The 24,279-nt window shown below is 36.9% G+C and overlaps 1 protein-coding gene across 1 annotated transcript in view; it reads left to right on the top strand.

The window, feature by feature from the left end:
- The window catches only part of LOC103200039 (serine/threonine kinase receptor associated protein), a 30,484-nt gene extending 12,440 nt beyond the window's left edge, over window positions 1-18,044 (top strand). Inside the window, exons 3-11 of the mRNA XM_042781479.1 lie at window positions 5,940-6,021; window positions 6,867-6,939; window positions 9,488-9,584; window positions 10,226-10,363; window positions 10,510-10,646; window positions 13,310-13,459; window positions 13,915-13,980; window positions 14,763-14,765; window positions 17,983-18,044. Of these exons, the coding sequence (XP_042637413.1) occupies window positions 5,940-6,021; window positions 6,867-6,939; window positions 9,488-9,584; window positions 10,226-10,363; window positions 10,510-10,646; window positions 13,310-13,459; window positions 13,915-13,980; window positions 14,763-14,765; window positions 17,983-18,044 (808 nt within the window). The remainder of the gene's footprint in view (window positions 1-5,939; window positions 6,022-6,866; window positions 6,940-9,487; window positions 9,585-10,225; window positions 10,364-10,509; window positions 10,647-13,309; window positions 13,460-13,914; window positions 13,981-14,762; window positions 14,766-17,982) is intronic.
- Window positions 18,045-24,279: the final 6,235 nt, after the last annotated feature.

Below are 24,279 nucleotides of genomic sequence, written 5' to 3'. Positions count from 1 at the left end.
ATCCTTTCCTTCAAGGCTCAGGGGTCCAAGATTATCTTCTGTGTCTGTGTTAATTGGTTTCCCTTTTCTTTGTTGAAGAGGGTCTGTGTAATCCTTCTGCCTAGTCCGCCATCTTGCCCTGCCTCTCCCTGTACACATTGTTTTGAAACTTACATGGCTATGATGATTTCAGGTAAGCAAAGTTGAGTAGATTTAAATGTCAAGAAGAATTTATTTATTTTCTTGGTCAAGGCTTTTAGATGCTATAGTATAGTGGGAAACATGGAAATAAGCATTGACTTTAGGTCGACCTGAGTTTATTCTCTTTGTTTCTTATATGATCATGGGACATTTCTTAACCTCACTTTTGATATTTGTAAAATGTATAAGACCAATAAAGTTATTAGGATTACAGAAGGGATCTTTCTCCGTTGAATCCCAAGAGTTTAGCTTAGTATCTATTACATAGTAGGTGTTCAATAAATTGAGTTCTGGTAGTGCAGTGGTTAAAGCATTTGGCTGCTAACCAGAAGGTCTGTGGTTTCAACCTAGGAGCTGCTCTGCAGGGGAAAGATAAGACAGTTTGCTTCCTTAAAGATTCATTGCCTTGGAAACCTATGGGGCAGTTATGCTCTGTTCTATAAAGTCACTATGAGTTGGAATGAACGGCAACAGGTTTGGATGACTAAACCAATGTGCAAGCCTCCTTGCCTCCCCTTTTGCCCCCCAAAAATCCCTTTTTTTGAAACCTGTGGTAAGTCCATTCTTAGGATATGAAAAGTATTGAATAGACAGCATTGATATTATGTGTGAGAAACTGGGACTATAAGAGAAATCAGTAGTTATGGAAGGTGCCATGTACTTCATGAGTTGTGCTGAAAATAAATGCTGTAGGATTAGTTGGTAAAAGGTTATTGTTATTGACAGACACCTCACTGTCTTGATTTGAGCCCTGTTGTTGTTGTTGTTATGTGCCGTCGAGTTGGCCCCAACTCATAGCAACCCCTCCTTGGGTTGCTGAGGCAGTATCACTACTGAAGTAGATTGCCCAACCTTCCTTCCAAGGAGTGGCTGGTGGGTTTGAACAACCAGCCTTCTGGTTAGCAGTCAAGTGCCTTAGGCAGTGTGCCACCAGAGCTCCTGCATTGCATGTAGTGTGTGTTACTAACAATAAGATGTTAAAAAAAAAAAAAGGCATCACAACTTGGTGACTACCTATATATATTATTGTTAGGTGACCTTTCATATTTCTTTAGTATTGTACATGCTATTAATACTTGCTTTCATATTTCTTTAGTATTGTACATGCTATTAATACTTCCCTTTTTCCCCTCATGAAGTTTTATCTTATGGGATTGCTACAAGTTGGAATTGATACAATGGTACACAACAACAAAAATCCAATGCTTAGAATTTTTTTGGACTTTCCTGGCATAAATAGTGCTTTGTATTTTTTTTTTTTTTTTAATTTTTCCTGTGTTCCTATAAACATACATGCTTGTCTTAGCCCTGGTGGTACAGACTGGTTAAGTAGTCGGCTGTTAACCATTGACAGTGGGTTTGGTTATTTTGGGTTTATAGCAATATCACAAGTGGGTAACTTTAACAAACAAATTAATGTTCTCACAAGTTGGTGGTAGGTGCTGTTGAACCAATTCCTACTCATAGCAACCCCATGTGACAGAAGAACTGCCCCATCGGGTGTTCTAGGCCCTTGACTGCTGCTACCTGAAAGCTTGGTAGTTTGAACCCACTAGCTGCTCTGTGAGAGAGAGATGTGGCAGACTGCTTCCGTAAGGATTACAGCATTGGAAACCCTACTCCATCCTATACTTATGAGTTGGAATCAACTCAGTAACATGGGGTTATCTTTACAGGAGCAGATCACCAGGTCTTTTCTCCTGTGAAGCAGCAGGGTGGGTTTGAAGCTCCCATCTTTTGGTTAGCAGCTGAGCACTTACCATTGTGTAACCAGGGCTTTTTTCACAGTTTAGGGTGTTCACAGTCTGAATTTAGGGCACTGACTCTAGAGGAATGCTTTCTCTCTGTTGGCTCTGGGGCATGGTCTTTATCTCTTTTCAATCTGTGCCTGTGCTTCTTGGCTATCTAAATGTGGCCTGGCATCTGTCTTCCCCATTTGAGCTTGCTTCTCTCTATACCTAATCTGCTGTGTTTATATCTCAGAAGTGATTAGGTCTAAGACACGCCCTACACTGATGTGGCATGGGCTCATTAACATAACAAAGATCTCCATAGACAGATCAATTGTGGAGTTGGTTTGACTCAGAAACCCTATAGAAACAGTGTAGACTGCCTCATAGGGTTTCAAAGGTGGTAATCTTTACAGAAGCAGACTGCCACCTCTTTCTCCTGTGGAGTGGCTGGTGGATTCAAACTGCCGACCTTTCTGTTCACGGCCAAGTGCTCAAACACTGCACCACCAGGGCTTGCTTATAGGGGTTAGTATTCTAACACATATATTTTTAAAATGCATTTTATTGAAATATAATTTATGTACAGTGAAATACACAAAACTAAAGTGACATGGGTCAATGCTTTTTTTTTTTGCACTGTTCCCTCTCCTCCTACCTCCCCTCCCACCCCTGGCAACCAACAAAGAAAGTTTCCCTCCTTGTATAAACCTTTCCTTGACTCTCCACAACAAGAAACTAATACTATATTTGCCCTTCTGTGATTGGCTTATTTCATTCAGCATAATGTCCTCCAAGTTCATCCATGTTATATGGTGTTTTTCAGACTCTCCATTATTCTTTAGTGTTGCATAGCATTCCATTGTGTATATGTACCATAGTTTAGTTATCCATTCTTTTGTTGATGGGCATATAGGTTGTTTCCATCTTTTTTTATTGTAAATAGTGCTGCGATGAACATGGGTGTGCATAATATCTGTTCCAGTCCTGCCTCTCACATCTCTAGGATATATACCTAATAATGGGATTGGTGGGTCAAATGGTATCTCCAATTCCAGCTTTCTAAGGAATCACCATACTGCTTTCCACAGTGGTTGTATTACTTCACAGTCCCAGCAGTGTATGAGAGGCCCAATCTCTCCACATTCCTGCTAGCATTTGTTATTTTCTGTCTTATTGAACCTTGCCATCAGTGCTTGGGTGAGATGGTGTCTCGTTGTTGTTTTGATTCGCATCTCTCTGATGGCCAATGATCGTGAGCATCTCTTCATGTATTTGCTGGCCACCTGAATATCCTCCTTGGTGAAATGTCTATTCATGTCTTCTGCCCATTTTTCAATTGGATTGTTAATTTTGCTGTTGAGGCGTTAGAGTTTTCTATGAATATGAGAAATAAGTCCCTTGCCAGATATGTAATTATTGACAAGTATGAATTTGTTGTTGTCATTTTGTTATGTGCTTTTTCATTGTGTCAATTTTTTTGTTCCATATAATTTTCTGTGCTGAGCTTGTTTTATGAATATTGTTATCACTTCCTTCATTGCTATTGTTTTAGTATTTGCTAAATATTTGTGCTGGTCCTCTTTTTTATTTTGATGTGAAGGTTTATCATTTTCCTTTGAGGTTACCCTGTGATTTATTATTTTCTTACCAAGTTTAGAACAGTCCATTCTATCTTGTGGCTGTCTTGACTTCCCTACCATTTCGAAGTTCTGTAACTACACAGTATTTTCCCTCTTTTTGGTTTGTAGTTGTCCTTGTTTGTCAATTGATGTGTCTGGTTCCCTCTTTACAATCTTGTAGGCTTATTTGCTTAGGATTCTTATATAACTGGGTTGGTTTCTGAGTTAAGTTTTCATGTATGTTGATGGTCGGTTGTTTGCTGTTGTTGGCACTCTGTCCAAAGGACTGCCTTTAGCATCTCTTGTAAGGTTGGTCTGGTTTTAACAAACTCCCTTAATTTCTGCTTATCTGGAAATGTCCTAATTTCACCATCATATTCAAGGGACAGTTTTGCTGGGTATATAATTCTTGGATGGAAGTTTTTCTCTTTTAGGGTTTTATATATACCATCCCATTGTCTTCTTGCCTGCATGGGTTGCCTTTTGTAGGTAACTTTGTTTTTCCCATGCTGCTTTCAGAATTCTGTCTTTGTCTTTGGTTCTGTTGCATTTGATGATGATATGTCTTGTTGATTTTCTTTTGGGGTCTATCCTGTTTGGGGTTTGTTGGACTTCTTGAATGGATATATTCTTTCATCATATCAGGAAAATTTCCTTCCAACAAATTTTCAGCAATTTTTTTTTATGGTTTTATTTGTCTCTTCCTGCTTGTAAACACTCAAAATGGCTGTACCCTCTGGACAGCTGTAAGTCCACAGCTCAGGTTGTCTCCCTCCTTGCTGTTTCCCTTCCTAGTCATAGGCCACCAGTGCAATCATCCCTACAGCCTTTGGCAACCAGGGCTGATCTTTAGGTTAGTTCTCAGGTCCCAACACCACTTGGAAATATTTCAACTGTTGTTCCTGTCAGAGTAGCTGACAATCCACTGCTCCAACCATCTCCATACTCACTGTTTTCATTCAGGTTTTTCCACTAGTTGGTGCCTCATCTACTTCTGTATACTTCCTTTCAAAGCTTAGGACTCCAGGATTATCTTCTGTATCTCTGTCAATGGGTTTCTCTTTTCTTTGTTGAAGAGGATATGTGTCACTTTTCTGCCTATTCCTCCATCTTACTGGAAGTCCAACATATATTTTGGGGGGATACAATTCAATCTATAACAGCTTGTCTTTTAATTTAATAAAATGTGTATGAGCATGTTTTTCTCCTCACCTACAGCTGAAGTGCTGTTATTGTTATGTGCCATTGAGTCGAACTCTACTCATAGCGACCCCTTCCTTGGGTTTCTGAGGCAGTATCCCTACAGAACTAGATTGCCCAACCTTCCGAGGAGTGGCTGGTAGGTTTGAACCACCAGCCTTCTGGTTAGCAGTCAAGTGCCTTAGGCACTACGCTACCACTAAAGTGCTAAGACAGAAATCGCCTTTGGGATTGATTGTTTCTTCTCTGCCTTTTGTGCCCTAGCATTGAGTCTAGAATGACATAATATATCCTTGTTGTATTTATTCTATGTTTATAGAGTAAAATAAATATCAATTATTTTAAGATAAAAAGCTTTGTAGGACATTACTTGTTCATTCTTAGTTCTTTTCCCTGTATGCAAAGTTTTCTTGTTTCTTTTTACTGACCTTTTCTGATTTAAAATTAGTTCATTTTTTCTGTTCCTTTTTTGTTTTTAAGCTTTTTATTTGGGTTCTCCTTAGAGTACTTTTGTAAAGTATCGTTCAACCATTACCTACATCCCAATATATACACACAAATACACATACACATGTACACATAGTTTGGAGTGGGTTGAGTCGGGGAAAACAAATGCAATTGATAAAATCCTCAATGTTAGCATTATATAACCAAAGGCAGTTACTTTGGGTAGAAGTTGACTGGTATTTGAGAAGTTAGGAGTCAGTTTTGAGGTAGAGATGGGAGGGGTATGATCTCCATTGTCTTTGTTTAAAATTTTGTGTGACCTGTATCAAGATGCTTTATTCTCCTGTTAAAAAAATTTCTAAAGATTTGTTTTCCATTTTTTATTTTGTATGTGTGTAAGAGTATAGAGACAGAATCAGAGGGGTGAAACTAAAAAATCAATGATTTGCATCCTTGCTAAAAGGTATTAGTGCGTTAGGCTGAAACGATAGTTAGTGGGATGAATTGGTTCCTGAATCTTATTTACTTAAATGCTTCAGATCTTTTCCAGTGTTACCGAAAATTAATTAAATGGCTTTTAAGTATAATTTTTTCCTCCTTTAGATGCAAATATTTTGTCAAATGAAGTCTGATAGTGAGGGATATTGACAATAGTAGATATACAGTATACTTCTGCAACATTTCACATTTAACTTATTTAAGAATTAGTCATCAAAGCTACCATTATATTTATTCTTCTAATTTTATTTTTTGCTTTTAGCAAAGTGTGGGATGCTGTCTCAGGAGATGAACTGATGACCCTGGCTCATAAACATATTGTCAAGACTGTGGATTTCACTCAGGTATCAGAAAATGGAATTCTTTTTGGGACATTAAATTGCTGCTATTATAGAATATGATAAGGGTATTATATTTTATTAGCCCTGTTCTACTTCCACCACCACCACCAGTTGCCATCAAGTTGATTCTGACAAAGAACTATACTCCGTAGGGTTTTCAGTGGCTGATTTTTTGGAAGGAGATTGCCAGGCTTTTCTCATGTGCACCTCTGGGTGGGCTTGACTTCCAACCTTTCAGTTAGCAGGCAAGCAAGCACAGTAACCGTTTGCTGCTGTTGTTGTTGTTATGTGCTGTCGAGTCGGGCCTGACTTATAGCGACCCCTCTTTGGGTTGCCGAGGCAGTATCACTATGGAAGTAGATTGCCCAACCTTCCTTCCAAGGAGTGGCCGGGGGATTTGAACCATCAGCCTTCTGGTTAACAGTCAAGTGCCTTAGGCACTATGCTACCACTACTGCTATACAAATCTGTTATTTCTTTGTTAATTCTCTGAGACCTTTAAGATATCCTGGGATTCTTGCATCAATCCTACAACATAACAAACTTTTAAAATCCTAAATAGCCTTTTCCAGTTACTTTGAGAAGAAAGAGGATACATTTGTGATTATTAAAGAAGTGCTACTCAGGAGGGAAAGGAATATGATTAGGTGTAAAGTATTTGTACTGAGATTTGACACTTAGGAGAAAGGCAACTGCCCCACAGTACCTTCTCAGAACAATTGGTATATATTGTATCTCTCTTTGAGCTCTGTGAGCTTTATTTGGATAAAATGGTATTGAAGTTTCAAAGAGGAATAACTATTAAAGTGGTTAATCACTTAACATTTTACTTGTGTGTGTCTTTTCAGGATAGTAACTATTTGTTAACTGGGGGACAAGATAAACTGTTGCGCATATATGACTTGAATAAACCTGAAGCAGGTAATTGTGTTTATACATCAGTTTCTGGTTCTGTCTTCTTTTAATTAAAATGACTTACTGATTAGAAGAATTTGAAAAAATCAGTTTGTGTAGTACATTATACTTGTCATTTAAAAATTTATCCTGATATTTCTTTTTAATCTGATAAAAAGTTAAAGGAAATGATGCACAACAGTATACTACCTTTTAGTAAGAAAAATACAAAGATTATTTGTAGAAGGTGAGGAGGATAAGAATTCTCAAGTGTACATTTTCTGTTTAGATTTTTTAACCATGTGAACATATTATCTATTCAAAAGAATTTTTAAAATTGTCATTAGTCTACAAACTGTTTTTAATGACGATGGTACTCCATTCTATTGATGTATCATAAGTGAATTAAGCAATCTCAAATCATGTCTTATTTGATCTATTTACAAATTTTAAATAGTATAAACAATACTGTGCTAAACACTTTTATATTTACATGATTATTTCCTTAGGACAACTATAGACATAAATTGTTGGGACATAGAGCAGGTACACTTGGAAGGCATTTATAGATATTACCGAAGTGCCCTTCAGCAAAGTATAAAAATATAATTATACCTAATCCTTTCTAGCTAATACTGATAACTATATCTCTGTCAAATTAATAGAAAAAAAATGGTGTTCTGTTATTGATGTGAACTTTAAAGGCTTATTTATGAAATTAAAATTCTGATACTCTTTTAATATATGTCTTTTTCTGTGAACTGTTTTTTATGCCCTTTGCCTATTTATTTCTTGTAATGTTTAGTTTTGTCTTAGTGGTTTTTAAGAATTCTTTATCATATTCTAATTTGTCTCTTACTTTTCAGTTTTGTTAATAGGGTTTAATGGTAAAGAGATTTTTAGATTTTGTTGGAATCTATCATTTCTCTTATGAATTTTGTCATTACATGGAAGTTTTAGAAAAGTCTTCTCTGCCCAGTTGAAATAAAAACTCACTTTTATTTTCTTTTTATATCTTAATATTTTATGTATAAAAAGGTACCAAAACATGATAAACAGAATTTTGTTTTATTTATTATGTATGCTTTGGTCCCTTTTAAACTTTATATCTTGGGTATTATCTATCCATAAATAATTTTAAATTAATAAAATTTAAAAGAATAGTAAATAGTAAGACAGTCAGTTGTTGGTAATTAACTTTGCCCATATATTGAATAGGGTGTTAGATTTGGAAATTCACTCAACTTGGAGATGAGACGAGAGCTCTGGTGGGATAGTTCCTAAGGCACTTGACTGCTAGCCAGAAGGGTGGCGGTTCAAACCCACCAGCCACTCCTCAGGAGGAAGATTGGGCAATTTACTTCTGTGGAAATACCGCTTCAGAAACCCAAAGAGAGGTTGCTATGAGTTGAATCAACTTGATGGCAGTGAGTTTGGTATTTTTGGTTTTAGAGATGAGACAGCTTTGTTTTAATTTCTGCTCCTATTGAATATATATAATTGGGGCAAGTCTCACCTTTAACATATATGATAAAAGCACTTATTTTCTTGAGATACCTTTCATTTCTAAAAGTGCTACTAAGGCGAGGAAACTAGCAGCATTTATAGATGTCTTATTCTCTTTTGGCACCTTCAAGTTATTGTCTCCATTCTTTCTGATAATGTTTTGCTGAAAGATAGCAGAGTACTCTGACCTCACTTCCTTGGTGAACCTTCCAGACATGAGTAGATCATTCAAGGTTTGGGTGAACTATTATTATCCTCTTTTACCTTTGCCCAAACTGCTTTTTTTCCATTGTACTGGTGGTGGAGATGATCGTAGTTAACTGAGTATTTACTGTATGTCAAACACTATATTTCTCACTTTACATGCGTATTCTCCTTTGATCCTTACAACAGAATTATGAAGTATAGTAACTATTATTATTCTATTTAAAGATGAAGAAATGTAGTCTTAAAAGGTTAGGTAATATGCTGAAAGTGATGTTGAATGGCATTCCCTTCAGCGTTTGCTTTTGTCTAGAGGTAGCAACGAGGATTGTTTTGAAACCTTTCGAAGAGGTCCCTGACAGAGACAGGTTCCCATTTTTGTTACCTATTTCTCTCAGTGTAGAAACATTCCTAGGAATTACTGTACTGCTTTTCATTTCCTTTCTCTCCTTACAGCCCCTACATTCATCTTTTTCTCTGTTACTGATAACAGCGCCTTTGTTGAGCATCCCAGAATTAGTGGCAGTAGTAGGATTAGCTCAGGCTGTCTTGTTCCATGGTCACCCATGGTCTTACTAAGTTATGCCACATTAATTATTTTTTAAAAATTGAGGTAGTGATAATGCTTTGGAGTATTGTGTAGGAAATGGTATATTTACTCAACATATATAATGTCATAATTGTTGCACATAAATTTTTGTTCAATATAGGAAAACTAAATTTACTTTACGTAACCATTAAGTTTGAATTGTGCTGAGCATTGACCAAATGCAGTCTAATTTAGTGTATTTTTCTTTCCTTTTCACATGTTTAAATTTTTCCAATGCTGTTATTTTTAAAATCAAATAAATTGTTTAATCTTTAGAACCTAAGGAAATCAGTGGTCACACCTCTGGTATTAAAAAGGCTCTATGGTGCAGTGAGGATAAACAGATTCTCTCAGCTGATGATAAAACTGTCCGGTAAGTAATTTTTCTTTAGTAATTTAAACTTTGAAAAATGATTGCCCCTATAATTTATAATTTAAGTATGTTTTACAGTAAATAATATGCAGGAAGAGTCATCTCTTATATTGCATATTAAGTCCCATTTATACTATTTATATTCATAGAACAGAATTTGAAAGAAAAAACTGTAAGCCGGGGTTCTTAACCTGAGACTCTGGACAGGCAGGCCATAGGTGGTTCATGAACCCCCTGAAATTCTATACAAAATATTGTGTGCTTGGACCTTTGACCTTTTTCTGTGGAAAGAGAGATACATTGCTGTGTCATCAGATTGACAAAAATAGGATAAGAACCACTCACTGTAAAGAGCAACGCTGAAAATTGATTAGAATAGTACATAAGTGTTTTAGTAATTTTTTGGAAAATAAATTTAGGTATTAATTGACTTTACCCATAAGCTGCTGAATAATTTGGTGTTGTGTTGGAACTCTGTCTGTGTCATCTCTAGTTTATGCTGGAATTGTGCTGAGCTTTGACCAAATGCATGTCAGTTTACTACAATTTTAATTATGTAAGTTGATTCATCTTTATGTCATTAGGATTTAAGTTGTTTTCCTGGATGAGTAAATATCACCTAATTTTTCCCTTTTTTGCAGCCTTTGGGATCAGGCTACTATGACGGAAGTGAAATCTCTAAATTTTAATATGTCTGTTAGCAGTATGGAATATATTCCTGAGGGAGAGATCTTGGTAATAACCTATGGACGATCTATTGCTTTTCATAGTGCAATAAGGTATGTCCAAGAAGTACCTTTATGTACTTTTAGTGTAACAAAAGACAATTGGGGTGCTTAACAATTTAAATGTTACTAATATTTTTCTTGTTTTTTTTAATATAATATTCAAAGTGTGTAAATATTATTTATTTGTTTGTTTTTAGTTTGGATCCAATTAAATCTTTTGAAGCTCCTGCAACCATCAATTCAGCATCTCTTCATCCTGAGAAAGAATTTCTTGTTGCAGGTGGTGAAGATTTTAAACTTTATAAGTATGATTATAATAGTGGAGAAGAATTAGGTGAGTTATTCTCTTTTCCCTCCTTTAAGCTTTCTAACCTAAAGGTTGGTGGTTCGAACCCACCCAGCAGTACTACAGATGACAAGTCCCAGTGATCTGCTTCCATTAAGAGTATAGCCAGGAATGGGTCTACAAGCTCAGGACCATGGTCACAGGGGACATAAAGCTCAATTACATGACATACTACTCAAAAACATTGTTCTACACCGTACTTTGGTGAGTAGCAGCTGGGGTTAGTGAGTAGCAACTGGGGTCTTAAAAGCTTGAGAGTGGCCATCTAAGATGTACCTATTGGTTTCTCCTCATCTGGAGCAAAGAAGAGTGAAGAAAGTCAAAGACATATGCCATGGGAACTTCAGCCTACATGACCCTTAGACCAGTAGAACTAGATGGTGGCCAGCTACCAATGTCAGCCACTCAGAAAGGAATCAAAATTGGAGATCCTGGATAGAATAGGAGAAAAAATGTGGAATAAATACAAAAACAAAAAAGACTAGGATTATTGTAAGATAGAGACTGGTGAAACCTCCAAGACTATGGCCTCGAGTCACTCTTCGGACCTGGAATTGGACTCCCTCCTGTGGTTGAACTCTCAGGCTAAAAATAGACAGGTTGTGAGCTGAACAACTACAGCAGGGAGATACACTTCTTAGAATAGTCAGCCTGGAAGATCAGAGGGGCAGCATCTGCACAGGGAGAAAGCTAGGCAGGAAAGCTAGTCCTAGATAACAAGGACACAGGGAATGGGTAATGACAGGGAGGAGGTGAGAGGAGACCTATTACAATGTGGAGATTATAATTTGTATCTCAAAACAAAATGTGTATGAGCTGTTGCATATAAACCGCTTTGTGAAATTGCACTCAAATCTGAATGAAAAGTTAAAGAAAAATGAAAGGTTATAGCCAAGTAAATCCTGGAGCAGTTCTATCTGTAATACATGGGGTTAGCAACATGGGGTCAGCAACCACTACCACCAACAAATGTTGGGTTTCAGTAATTTATACTTCACTCATATATTTATAGCCGGTTGAAAGCAAATTTTTCATCTAACTACAGCTTGTAGCTTTCAAGTGAAAAAGTAAAGGTTTTTAAAATCTCTTTTGAATGGAAATTTTTATAGAACTGTATGTGGAACTCACTTTATACTGTAAATTCATCATTATGTTGAAGTTCTATACTACAGTGCAGTGGTTTTCAGGGTTTTGTTGGGGGGAATAGGAGGACATGTTTCAATCTTAATTCCAAGTCTGTATGTTACACAGAGTCAAGGAGAGTTGTTATTTTTGGAGTATGATATAGGCATGTAGCTCTGTCTGCCCCCTTCTCCCCTTTCCTTTTGTCCAACCTTAAGAAATGTCTAAAACACTGTAGACCATTGTGTGGGGAAAAACAAGTTGTAGCATATTATAAGGATGGATATCTTCAGGAAGCTAGGATTTTTTTTTTTTGAGTCTGAGTTTGCTTCCATTGTCATGATAATAGTTTTTATAAAAGGAATGAGCAGGTAATGGAGGATTAATTTGAAGTTAATGTACATCCTAACATCATAGTTTTTTGATGAACTAGGTGTTTCATATAGTCATGTATGGCTCTCATGGTCTTTTAGTTTTTATAATTTCTGATCTATAAGCTGACACTTTTTGTTAATATTTTTATATGGAGCTAGCTATCCACTCATGTTAGAATTATACACAAAGATCCAAAAACAATTTTATGAATGATTTGCCTGAGGTCCCGGCTTCTAGGTTCTAGATCTTGAACCCACTCATTCTTATTCTAAAACTTCATTTTCCTTCTACTCTCATAATCACTTTTCTATTCTCTGGTTGGGCAGAATTAGGGGAAGTCAGTACATGGGTGTCTTTGGGATGAACAAACAGGGTTAGAACAGGAACATTGGAACAGTAAAGAGCTTTGAGAACTAATGATGTGATAACACTATTAATGTATGCTTTTTTTTCCCACTAGATTCCATAGATCAAAATATTTAAGACTCAGGATTGATAGATCTCAGTGTTCTATATGACAGATGACTAGTGGACTCTAGAGCCTCACAGGAAATTAAGACAGAAAGAGTGTGAAAGAGCCCCATCTGGTGGCTCTCTACAGTCATGAGAATTAATTCCCTGTTAAATAGGCAATGAGATTAGGAAATGGAAATTGAGATTTGAACTGATAGATTTTAGATCTGCTTTCTGTTAAATTCAAGGGGCCTTCATTTACCTCTCTTCCATCCTCAATGAAGTGAAGTCTCATTTTGTTTTTAGAGAGTCAATATGCAACCATAATCTATGGTATAATAGGAAAGGGGAAATCTTAGGGAGAAATGGTAGGCATAAAATACTACTTTGTGTTAAGAATTACTTTATTTCTAATTAGGTAAAGTTCTTTGTATTTGCCTTTATGAATTTTGTATCTCTACAATAATATAGACAGTATTTTTCCTAGTGTTTTTATACATAACCTGATCCTGACTCATGACTGCATATATGCAGAGTAGAGCTTCTCTATAGAGTTTTCAGGGCTTTGACTTTGCAGAAGCAGATCCCAAGGTCTTTCTTCTGTGGCATCTGTGTGCGTGTTCAAACCACCAACATTTTGGTTAGTAGTTGAGCACTTGACTGGTATTAAATTATCTAATAGCCCTCCTTCTCTTTTTCAGAATCCTACAAAGGACACTTTGGTCCTATTCACTGTGTGAGATTTAGTCCTGATGGAGAACTTTATGCCAGTGGTTCTGAAGATGGAACGTTGAGGCTATGGCAGACTGTTGTAGGAAAAACATACGGCCTTTGGAAATGTGTGCTTCCTGGTAAAATTTTTTATTCAAATTAAACTGTATGATTTTACATCATTAATTTCCATGTTTCTGTCTCTTACAGATTTTAAATTATTTTGTACGGATTAACCAAGTACATGCCCATGATAATAAATTTGCCATTGTGTTTTTTGATTTGTTTAAATTTTTGTGTATGTGTCTAACAGTATATTCCTAATGTTTTACACTAGCTCATTGCATGAATGGAATGGACTTAATTCAAAATTTAGTAGAGGCCAGTATAACTAGATTTGTTTTTAATAAAAGATACCTAATTACTGATCCTAAAGTAGTATGAACCTAAAAGTAAGTTTTAAAGGAAGAATCAAAATTATTTAAAAGGAGTTACTTTATGTATTATAGCTCATCTCTTAGAAGAGTGTCAGCTTACTATTCTTAAGTGTTAGATATTGTAATTCACATACTCATCATTGTTTTTCTTTTTATAGAAGAAGATAGTAGTGAACTGGCAAAACCGAAGATCAATTTTCCAGAGACGACAGAAGAGGAGCTAGGTAGAATATTAATGAATTGGCTTTTGCAGAGTGCTAGAGGAATTTTAAATTGACTTAACCTGTTACTTGAGTTTTACCTATTACCAAGAGAAATTTTTCAAATATGAACATTGAAATAGTGAAAAATTTTAAATGGTTTCATTCAGCACGTGTAAAACCAATCTTTAAATACATACTTACTGTATAGTAGGCACTGAGGATGTAGTGTGAACAAGACTGATGTGGTCATTTTCTTATAAAACTTATATTTAACTGAGAAGGCAAATTTTGATTGTTGTTAGGTGCTATCGCGTCAGCTCTGCCTGATAGCTACCCTGTGTACAACAGAATGAAACACTGCCTGCTCCTGTGCTATCCCCATAAACCTTGCTGTGCTTGAGCCCATAGTTGCAGCCACTGTGTCAGTCCATCTCATTGAGAGTGTCTTCTCCTTTGTGGCTCACCCTCCACTTTACTCAGCATGGTAGCCTTCTCCAGGAAATGCCCTTCTGACAAATAACCAGAGTGGGTGAGACAAAGTCTGGCCATTCTTTTCTCTAAGGACCATTCTGGTTGTACATCTTCCAAGACAGATTTGTTTTTCTGGCAGTTCATGGTGTTTTCAGTATTTTTTGCCAACACAACAATTAAAAGGCATCCACTCTTCTTCACTCTTCCTTATTTATAGTTCAGCTTTCACATGCATGTGAGGTGATTGAAAAACACTGTGGGTTGGATTAGGCGCACCTTAGTCTTGAAAGAGACATCTTTGCTCTTCAGCACTTGAAAGAGGTCTTCTGTAGCAGGTTTGTGTAGTACAATATGTTGTCTGATTTCTTGACTGCTGCTTCCATGGGTGTTGATTGTGGATCCAAGTAAAATGAAATCTGTGACAACGTCAATCTTTTCTCCATTTATCATGATGTTGTTTATTGATCCAATTTTGAGGATTTTTGTTTTCTTTGGATCCCAATAAGGCAAATACTAAAATAATTAAACATAGTATAATTTTAAATAGCTGTCTTTTCTAGGGAATCAGGGAGAGCTTCCTGGAGAAATAATATTTAAACTGGCATCTAAAGAATGAGCAGGAGTGAGTTAGGTCAAGTTGTAAGCTGGTATGTTAGTACAGTACTCTTCTATGATAGAAGACTTTACAGCAGGAAAAAGCTTAGTAACTAAGGCTTAGAAACAAGAGGGAGGACAGCTTAAGAGGAAATAGAAGAACTCCATGATGCTTCAAGGTTAAAGAGCAAAGGCAAGATGATGCTGGAGAAATTAGATTAGTCAAGCCCTCAAAACTGTTAAGACTTGGTGGAGCTTTATACTAAGCAAGGAGAACTGAACCAAACCAAGCTCACTGCCATTGAGTCAGATCTGACACATAGTGACCCCTCCTTGGGTTTCTAAGGCAGTATCACTACGGAAATAGATTGCCTAGTCTTCTTTCCGAGGAGTGGCTGGTGGGTTTGAACTGCCAACCTTCTGGTTAGCAGTCATTTACCTTAGGCACTGCCTCATCAGAGCTCCCAGCAGAGAGAAAAGCCTCTGAATTTTAAGCAGAGGAGTAGTAAATTTGGATTAGAGTTTTTAGAAGATTACTTTGGCTGTTGTCTGAAAGATGAAATAGAACAGGGACAAGAGTTAACATAGACCATTTATTCAATATATATGCTGAGCAAATAATCTGAGAAGCTGGACTATATGAAGAAAAACGTGGCATCAGGATTGGAGGAAGAATCATTAACCTGAGATATGCTGATGATACAACTTTGCTTGCTGAAAGTGAGGTTGATTTGAGGCACTTACTGATGAAGATTGAGGAACACGGTCTGTAGTATGGATTACATCTCAATATAAAGAAAACAAAAATCCTCACAACTGGACCAATAAGCAGCATCATGATAAATGGAGAAAAGATTGAGGTTGGCAAAGAATTCACATTGCTTGGTTCTACAATCAGTGCCAGTGGAAGCAGCAGTCAAGGCATTAGACGACATGTAGCACTGGGCAGGTCGGCTGCGAAGGAATTCTTTCAAGTGCTGAGAAGCAAGGATGTCTCTCCTTGAGGACTACGGTGCGCCTGAAACAGGCCATAATATTTCCAGTTGTCTTGTATGCATGTGAGAGTTGGACAATGAATAAGGAAGATCGAAGAAGAGTTGATGCTTTTGAGTTGTGGTGCTGGCGAAGAATGCCGAAGGTACCATAGAATGCCAAAAGAATTAATAGATCTGCCCTGGAGGAAGTGCAGCCAAGATGCTCCTTGGAAGTGAAGATGGCCAAACTTCATCTCACCTACTTTGGTAATGTTGTTGGAGGGGACCATTCCCTGGAGAAGGATGTCATGCTCGGTAAGGTGGAGGGTCGACGAAAGAGGGGAAGGCCTTTGGCGAGATGGATTGATACGGTGGTTGCAACAATGGGCTCAAGTATAGCAAGGATCATGGAGCTGGCGCGGGGTAGGGTGGTGTTTCGTTCTGATGTGCATGGGGTCGCTATGAGTCAGAGGTGACTTGACGGCACCTAACAACAACAACATATAGCAAAATGTTAAAAAAAAAAATTAGCATAGTGTTTTTATGAAAATATCACATTGGGGAGAAGAAGGCACAGTTTGCAAAAAACAATATATGCATTATTTATATAAAAATATAGTAGTCTAAAGTATATTGGTACGTTCTGTAAGAATTCCTAGGTATATGGTAGAGCTGACAAGGGACAAGGTTGTAGTCACTTCTTGCTACAGCCAGAGGGACCAAGTAGTTGGACCTGTGAGCTTGGGACCATAGTTGCAGGGCACATCAAGCTCAATTGGCTTAACATACTACACAAAAACATCGTTCCACATCCTACTTTGGTGAGTAGCAACTGGGATCTGAAAAGCTTAAAAGCTGCCATCTAGATGCAACGATGGGACACTCCTTGTCCAGAACAAAGAAGAATGAAGAAAACCAAAGATTCATGGAAACAGACCAAGTGACTGGTACACCATGCGATCCTCACCCTGTACAACTAACTATGAGACCAGAACTAGATGGTGTCCGGCTACTACTGTCAACCACTCTAGGGGATCTATGGAGGAGATCCTGGGTAGAGTGGGAGAACGATGTGGAACAAAACTCAAAATCATTTTTAAAAAAAAAGAACCAGGTTTGCTGGTCTGATAGACCCTGATGGAACTGCTGAGACTATGGCCCCTTGCTCCCCTTCAGGTCTAGAATTAAACCCACTCCTATGGCTTCTAGCCAAACAAAAGACAGGCATATGAGATTACATTAGGTAGATACATTCCCTGGAGAGAACAATCATGGGAGAATAGAAGGGCTGTGTATGCACAGGGAGACAGCTCAAGGGGCAGGAGTGCATGGAGGGAAGGACACAGGGAGGAGGTAACTATGGGGGGGAAGTGGGTGGGGTTCTGTTGCATTGTGGGAAATTGTAGTCAATGTCATGAGACAAAGTGTATGTGAGCTGCTGTATAGAAGCTGAATTTGCTCTGTAAACTTAGACCCAAATCACAATAACAAAAATCTCAAAAAATAATATGGTAGTCTGGACAAGAGATCATGTGGTTTTAACTAAGGAAATGACAGTGAGAATAGAGAAATGTGGAGTTGAGAGAGAGTGGAGAATTGATGGGACTTGGTAATTTTATTATTTTGTAGAGAGGAAATACAATAAAGCTTTATGTTAACATAATTAAAGGATGGGGACAGACTTTTTAAAGATATATGACTTTAATTTGGTGTTAATTGGATAGTTGGGGTCATTGGAAAGTTATCCCAGAAATGTACAGTATTAAAAGACCCATAGGAGGTTTATAGTTAGGGTATAATAGAGCCTAATGGATAAAATACATAAACTCTTTTTTCATTGGCCAGATACATTTACTCTCTTTTTCTCCCCCTCACCACAGCACAGTTTAAAAAACCTTTTTATTCCTTCATTACAAATAAGTGTAGATTTTCTTTTTTCCTTTATTAAGTTGATTAATGAGACTTTTTTTTTTTTTAATTGCAGAAGAAATTGCTTCCGAGAATTCAGATTCCATCTATAGTTCAACTCCTGAAGTTAAAGCCTGAGCATCAGACATATGCCACAGATAGCATACAACCTACGGACTAAAACGAGCAGAGAAAAGCATCAGCCGTCCAGGGTTATTCTCTGCTTAAGGCAAACATGGGCAGTAAATAAAGGGAAATATGAATTAGCTCCAGGACTGGAACTAACTTGGTATAAATGAAAACTCAAGAGTATCAGAAGGCAGGTGGAATTATGCTCTTGTATTATGACAGCCTACTGTCCTTCAGAATGAATACGTGCAAGCCAACATCCAATTTCTCTTATTACAATTAGATTTCTTATAGCTGTTTATGTTATTATGGGAAAAAAATATATATAATGGCCTATTTTTCTGACTTTTCCCTTAAAGCAGAAAGACTTTTTTGCTTTAGTCATAAAGAAGGGGTATACCTTATAAAGTAATTGGTTTGATTTCTTTTTCATTGTACATTGCTTCTGAACATCATCTAATTGTTCTTAGTTGTCTAAATAAATTGCCTTGAAAACAGAACAGTGTTTTATTTCTTGGAAAAGACTGATAGGTTTAAGTTTTATAAATGGAAATAACCACAAGGATTTATTCCTACATCACAACTATCAAAAGCAACTTCTTAAAGAATATGTAGTAAATATACTGTTTACTAATTTTGAAATTCAATTACTTGTATTGAGTTTTAGAGGCTTTCGTGTTATTTGCTGGAGCTGCATTTGCCTTCCCTCTCCCCAAATTAAGTAGAAATGCTTGACCTACCTTTTTGAAAAACTTTGGAATAATGATTTATTTAAATGATACATGCTAATTATATGAAAAAAATAAAGCAATTCAGAATTACCAAATAGCAGAAAAATCACTAAAAGTCCCACTACTGTGGGGAAAAAAAAAAAATGAGTGAACGTACATAGTTCTCTGGGTGTGTATACAGATAGGTAGAAATGATTTTATAAAAATGGGTTAATTGTAGACCTGCAATGTTTTAAGAAGTACTAAATTTTATCTTCATCCTTTAAATTGAAGTAGCATTTAAAAGCTTTCTTAACAACCTAATAAACTGGATCAACTAAGACTTATAACTTACTCATTTTTTAATATATGGAGGGGATATTAAGCTAGTAATTTGAAAATACTTTAGACCAATGAATAACATCTCTGCCAATTTGCTTTTGTCACTTTACTCATCCTGTGAATGACTTTTACTTATAAAGAATAAGATTATATTTTGAGGATTTGTGATAACCACAAGAAAGTATTGTAGGGTCAGATAGCTTTTGAGCGCTAAGAAAGATGTATCATGGAGGAGCCAACTGGTGATCTACATGAGATCTCATGAGGTAGTGGTTTTTTGTGTTCGCTTGCTACATGCTGGTCCTCTGCTTTGCAGCAGTATTCTCAGTATGCCAAGAATTGCTCAGAGTCTGACTTACCCTAAATGAATTTGAGTATATCAGATTGGGATCTAAAATATCTTGATAGTTTTGAAATTAGAACCAATGAAATTTTTTCTACTTTGGTTTCATAAAAGTCTAGAAACATACAATCCTGTACATGTATAAACATGCTCACACTATTAGTGGGTAGCATATATTTACAATCTGTGTATTTTATCCCATCTCCATGTTAACACCCTGGGCCAAGCTATCCTTATTTCTCACTTAGACCATGGCAATGCCTTTCTAATTGCTCCCTCTTGTCCTTACTCCCCACCTTCATCCATCCATTCTCTGTACTTAAAAAATAATTGCTTTCTGTTTGAAGAGGCTAGATGACTGCCTGTTTAAATTTTAGTAGCTTTCTATTACACCAGATCTTTACTATGATATGTACTCTGCTTTCCTTGTGACCTTTCTGTTTGTCCTTTGTTTCCATTGCTCTCGTCTCATTAGTTTCTGTTTCAAGGCCTTTTCACTTGTTATTTCTGCTACTGGATCCACTCATCCTAAATGCTTGCATAACTGTTTCTCATGGTTCTGGCCTAAAGCCCTTCCTCTATCTCTTTATCACTTATTTTGTGCTATTTCGTTCACAGTTTTTGACACTATCTGAAATTATTTTTTATTTTCACCTGCAGTATTGCCATTATCTAGAAAGGTGGCTGGTATGTTATAAGTGCACAGTAATTGTTGAAATAATACCCTTAATTAGTACAAAATCATCAGACCAGGAAGACTATTGCCCCATTACCCTACATAGAGCAGGTCGCCCTGTCTCCTGAGAAGTGGGGAACATTCACTTTATTTCTACTTAAGGCCCTTCCCTCTCCAGTGAACTCAAATGGAACCTCAGCCCTGAGACCTGAGACCTGGGACCTAGTTATCTAGGAAGAGTCTACCTTAAGTGACTATCTCATTTCCACTTACTTCCTGCTTCCCACTCTGGAGACTCCTTTCTATATCCTAATTTTCATTAGGTCCTGGTAGCCCAAATCTCCACCTAATTTTAGTAATTTACCTCCTTCTGAGTGAATCATTACATCTCAGTTTTAGTGTCTCCAGAAGTTTCTTCCAGGAGACTAGGATTGAGTGTGGTTAATTATCTTGGCAATATTATTCATGTTAGTAAGGATCTCTGGTGGTGTAGTGTCTAAGGCATTTGACTGCTAACCAGAAGGTCGCTGGTTCAAACCCACCAGCCACTCCGTGGAAGGAAGACTAGGTAATCTACTTCCCTAAAGATTACCACCTCAGAAACCCAAAGGGGGTTTTTTTGAGTCAGAACTGACTCGATGTCAGTGAGTTTGGTTTGGGTTTTGAAGTAAAGTATAAATGCATTTTTAATGCCTACAAAATGTCCTAGAAAGGATGTACCATAATTTATAATTACAGTTTACACACCTACTGCTTTCTTAGCTATCTCGTCTGACATTTCACACTGACAACAATAGTGTAAAATCTGTCTATTTTGCACATTGTCAGTGTACATGGGGCAGCAATGAACACCAAAGTGAAAGGCGAGAGTAATGCTGGTTATGATGGTTAAGGTTATGTATCAACTGGATTGGGCTCTGATTCTCAGTGATTTGAAAGTTATAATGTAACTTGACAGTAATATAATGATGCCATTTGGTTGGTAAGTCATCCTCCATTTTGTGATCTGATGTAATCATCCTCCATTTTAGCATAATGCTATTTTCACATAATGACCTGGTCTTTGCAACTTAACCATGTTGATAAGTGAGTATTGATAAGTGAGTATTTTAAATAGTTGCCCATATTCAGTGGAATTTTTAATTTAACTACATTTCTCTGAGATCAAGGTATTCTAAGAAGGAAAAATAGTAATTTTTCAGAAGGGAGCAATAACAAAATGGTGAATTGAAAATGCAGACAAAGTAAACAATGACTATTAAGTTCCCATATAAGTTGCTTTGTGTGTTGGTCTCTTACATTAGGGGGATACCAGAAAAAAAATATTGGAACAAGAATATTCTCAGATAGAAGCTTTCCTTTTCTTTGCTTATTTGTAGGAATGCACAGCTGCTAGTGTGATCCTGAAGCAATGACTTTAAGACCAATAAAATTTCTGGAGAAAACAGTGAAGCTTTTTTAGAAATAAGGCTTAAGTATGCATCTATGTAAAAGATAGCTAATAAAAAGTAGTAATGCTCCCAATAACTCAATGAGGTAGGTCTTCTTGTTCTCACTTTATAGATGAGACACCTGAACTTCCAAGATGTTCAGTGACTTGTCTAATGAGTTTGGCTTCAGAGGGAGAGTGAGAAACAATGTGTGGGCTGTCCTCCAGCACTTAACAGACTTTTTCTGAGCCTTAGTTTCTTCATCTACAATGAGAGATAATAGTTCCTACACAGATATTTTGTGAAACATCAAATAACTGATGTAAAGGGCTAAACTCACAGGCAACACTTAATTTTATTCTAGCAGTAATGCCCAAACTATGGAATTTCATGGACCAATAAATTACAAAGAGGGTGAAAAGTAAGATAGAATTGCTTGTTATCTTCTGAAGTGAAGCCATTAAAAAAAAAAAAAAAAATTATCTGCCATCACAATCCTTATGAATGAAGGGACATTTTCAATGCTAAATTGGTAGAGAAGAACAGTATGAATAGTCCCAGTTTTTAAATTGAATACCATCATAAAAAGATTCAATAAAATTCTTATCTTTCTTACTTCACTATGAATTAGGAATTAGATGTTCTGTAAGTCTCCCTCTTATCCTGAAATATTTTTAGTCTAAATTCATACTCTAGTCCTTCCTATTTCCATACTTTTCCTCATTTGACCTAGAAATACTAGTTGACAGTCATAGTCTAAATGGATGGTTACCTGAGGAACTTACACACTTAAAAATCCTATGATCAGAGAGTACAATCAAATGAAATTGGGCTAGATAAAACAGAGCCTATAAGAGAAATAGCACAGACAGCAATATATAATCATTCATCTTTTAGATACTCTACATAGTCCATGCTGTTTGGATCTTAAAATCTGTATTACTCCTATCTCATAGGCCAGATAGGTTCTTAGAAGCATCTGGGTCAATATGACATATTCCTAGAGCTCTAATTTTGTTTGAAAAACAAGACAATTAGTAATTTATCTGGCAATTTAAAATCTGTATTTAAAAATATTTATAAAAAGGAATAGTGTGCAAGACTTGCATGGATTTTTTTTAAAAAAATACAATATTTAATAAAATAAAGACAGTTTTACTCTTTAAAAAGCTGGAAAAGGCTATTTCCAGCTATGGCTCCAGGGTGGCATGCATACTAGTTCACTCTCCTGTTCCCCTAGGTTGGTGATTTTCTATTTTTATTTTGGGTAAACATCACTTGAAGGAACTTGTATATATTTTCCAGGGCCCTCGAGATTCTGACTTATTAAAGCTGAGGTAGAGTCTAGAAGTTTGTTTTAGAAACAAGTGCTTGGATAGTTCCAGTGTAGTGACCTGTAGATCTCACTTTGGAGGACGTGCTTATGAATGCTTCTTGAGTTTCAGAAGGCAATAAATTGAAGAGATCTTCACAAAGTGAACCTTGGGAAATATTCTCCATTAAAAGAAATTCATCATTGGCATTCTGTCCCCATTAATTTTCTGAATGCTGCAAATTTAACAAATTTTAATTCTAGAATTAATTCCACATGCGTCCTGTGCAATGAGTCAATTTTAGAAGCAGTCCTTGAGAAATTCACGTTAGATGTTTTGCTAAATGTTTGCTTTAGGAGGCTGCCCTGGTTCTGAATTTTCAGAATACAAAATTATTATTGTGTGCCATCCAGCTGATTCTGACTCAGAGTGACCTAAATGACAGAGTCGAACTGCCTCTTAGGGTTTCCTAGGGTATAACCTTCACAGCAGCAGGTCGCCGTATCTTTCCTCCTGAAGAACGGTGGTGGGTTCCAACAGCTGGCCTTTTAGTTAGCAGCTGAGCACTTAACCATTGCACTACCATGGCTCCTAATATAAAACTGTTGTTGTTGTTGTTATGTGCCGTCGAGTCAAACCTGACTCATAGCGACCCCTCCTTGGGTTTCCGAGGCAGTATCACTACGGAAGTAGGATTGCCCAGCCTTCCTTCCGAGGAGTGGCTGGTGGGTTTGAACCACCAGCCGTCTAGTTAGCAGGCAAGTGTCTTAGCCACTATGCTACCAGAGCTCCCAATATAAAACTATGTATAGTTAAATAAGCTCTAGTGGCAAAGGATAAGGCATTTGACTGCTAACTGGAAGATCAGCTGTTCAAACCCACCAGCTACTCGAAGGAAGACTGGGTGATCTATTTCCATAAAGATTTACAGTCAGAAACCCAGTGGGGGTTTCTATGAGTTGAAATTTGGATCTCACTGCTTTTTTTTTGTTTTGATAAACTTACATCATAAATGAATGCATAATAAGTGGCTTGGGATATGGCTTGGTGTTGTATCTCTTCCCTCAGAATAGAATTCTATTTTATATCTTGTATGGATACCAATCTGTCCACCCAGGGACCATTAGGAAACACTTGTAGTCACACAAAGTTGGGTTTATTGATTTATTGCCACAAGGGAGAACATTTACCTGGGGAATCGTGAGGTATCTCAGTAAGAGTGTGCTGGGATGACTCACAGAAATTGAATTTGTGTTTAGTGATTTGGGCAAGGTTCAAAGAAGTGGGAGCCTTTCCCTGGATTGGATGATTTAAAAATCGTGATTTAAAAAAAAAAAAAAATTGCCTTCCAAGTGATGACTCATGGAGACCCTATGTGGGTCAGACTAGAACTGTGCTCCACAGAGTTTTCTTTTTTTTTTCTTTTTTTT

This window comes from Orycteropus afer, unplaced genomic scaffold, assembly GCF_000298275.1.
Source record: "Orycteropus afer afer isolate SDZICR_OR568_19922 unplaced genomic scaffold, OryAfe1.0 scaffold00126, whole genome shotgun sequence".
NCBI lineage: Eukaryota > Metazoa > Chordata > Mammalia > Tubulidentata > Orycteropodidae > Orycteropus > Orycteropus afer.
This window is presented reverse-complemented; position numbering and strand designations above follow the sequence as displayed.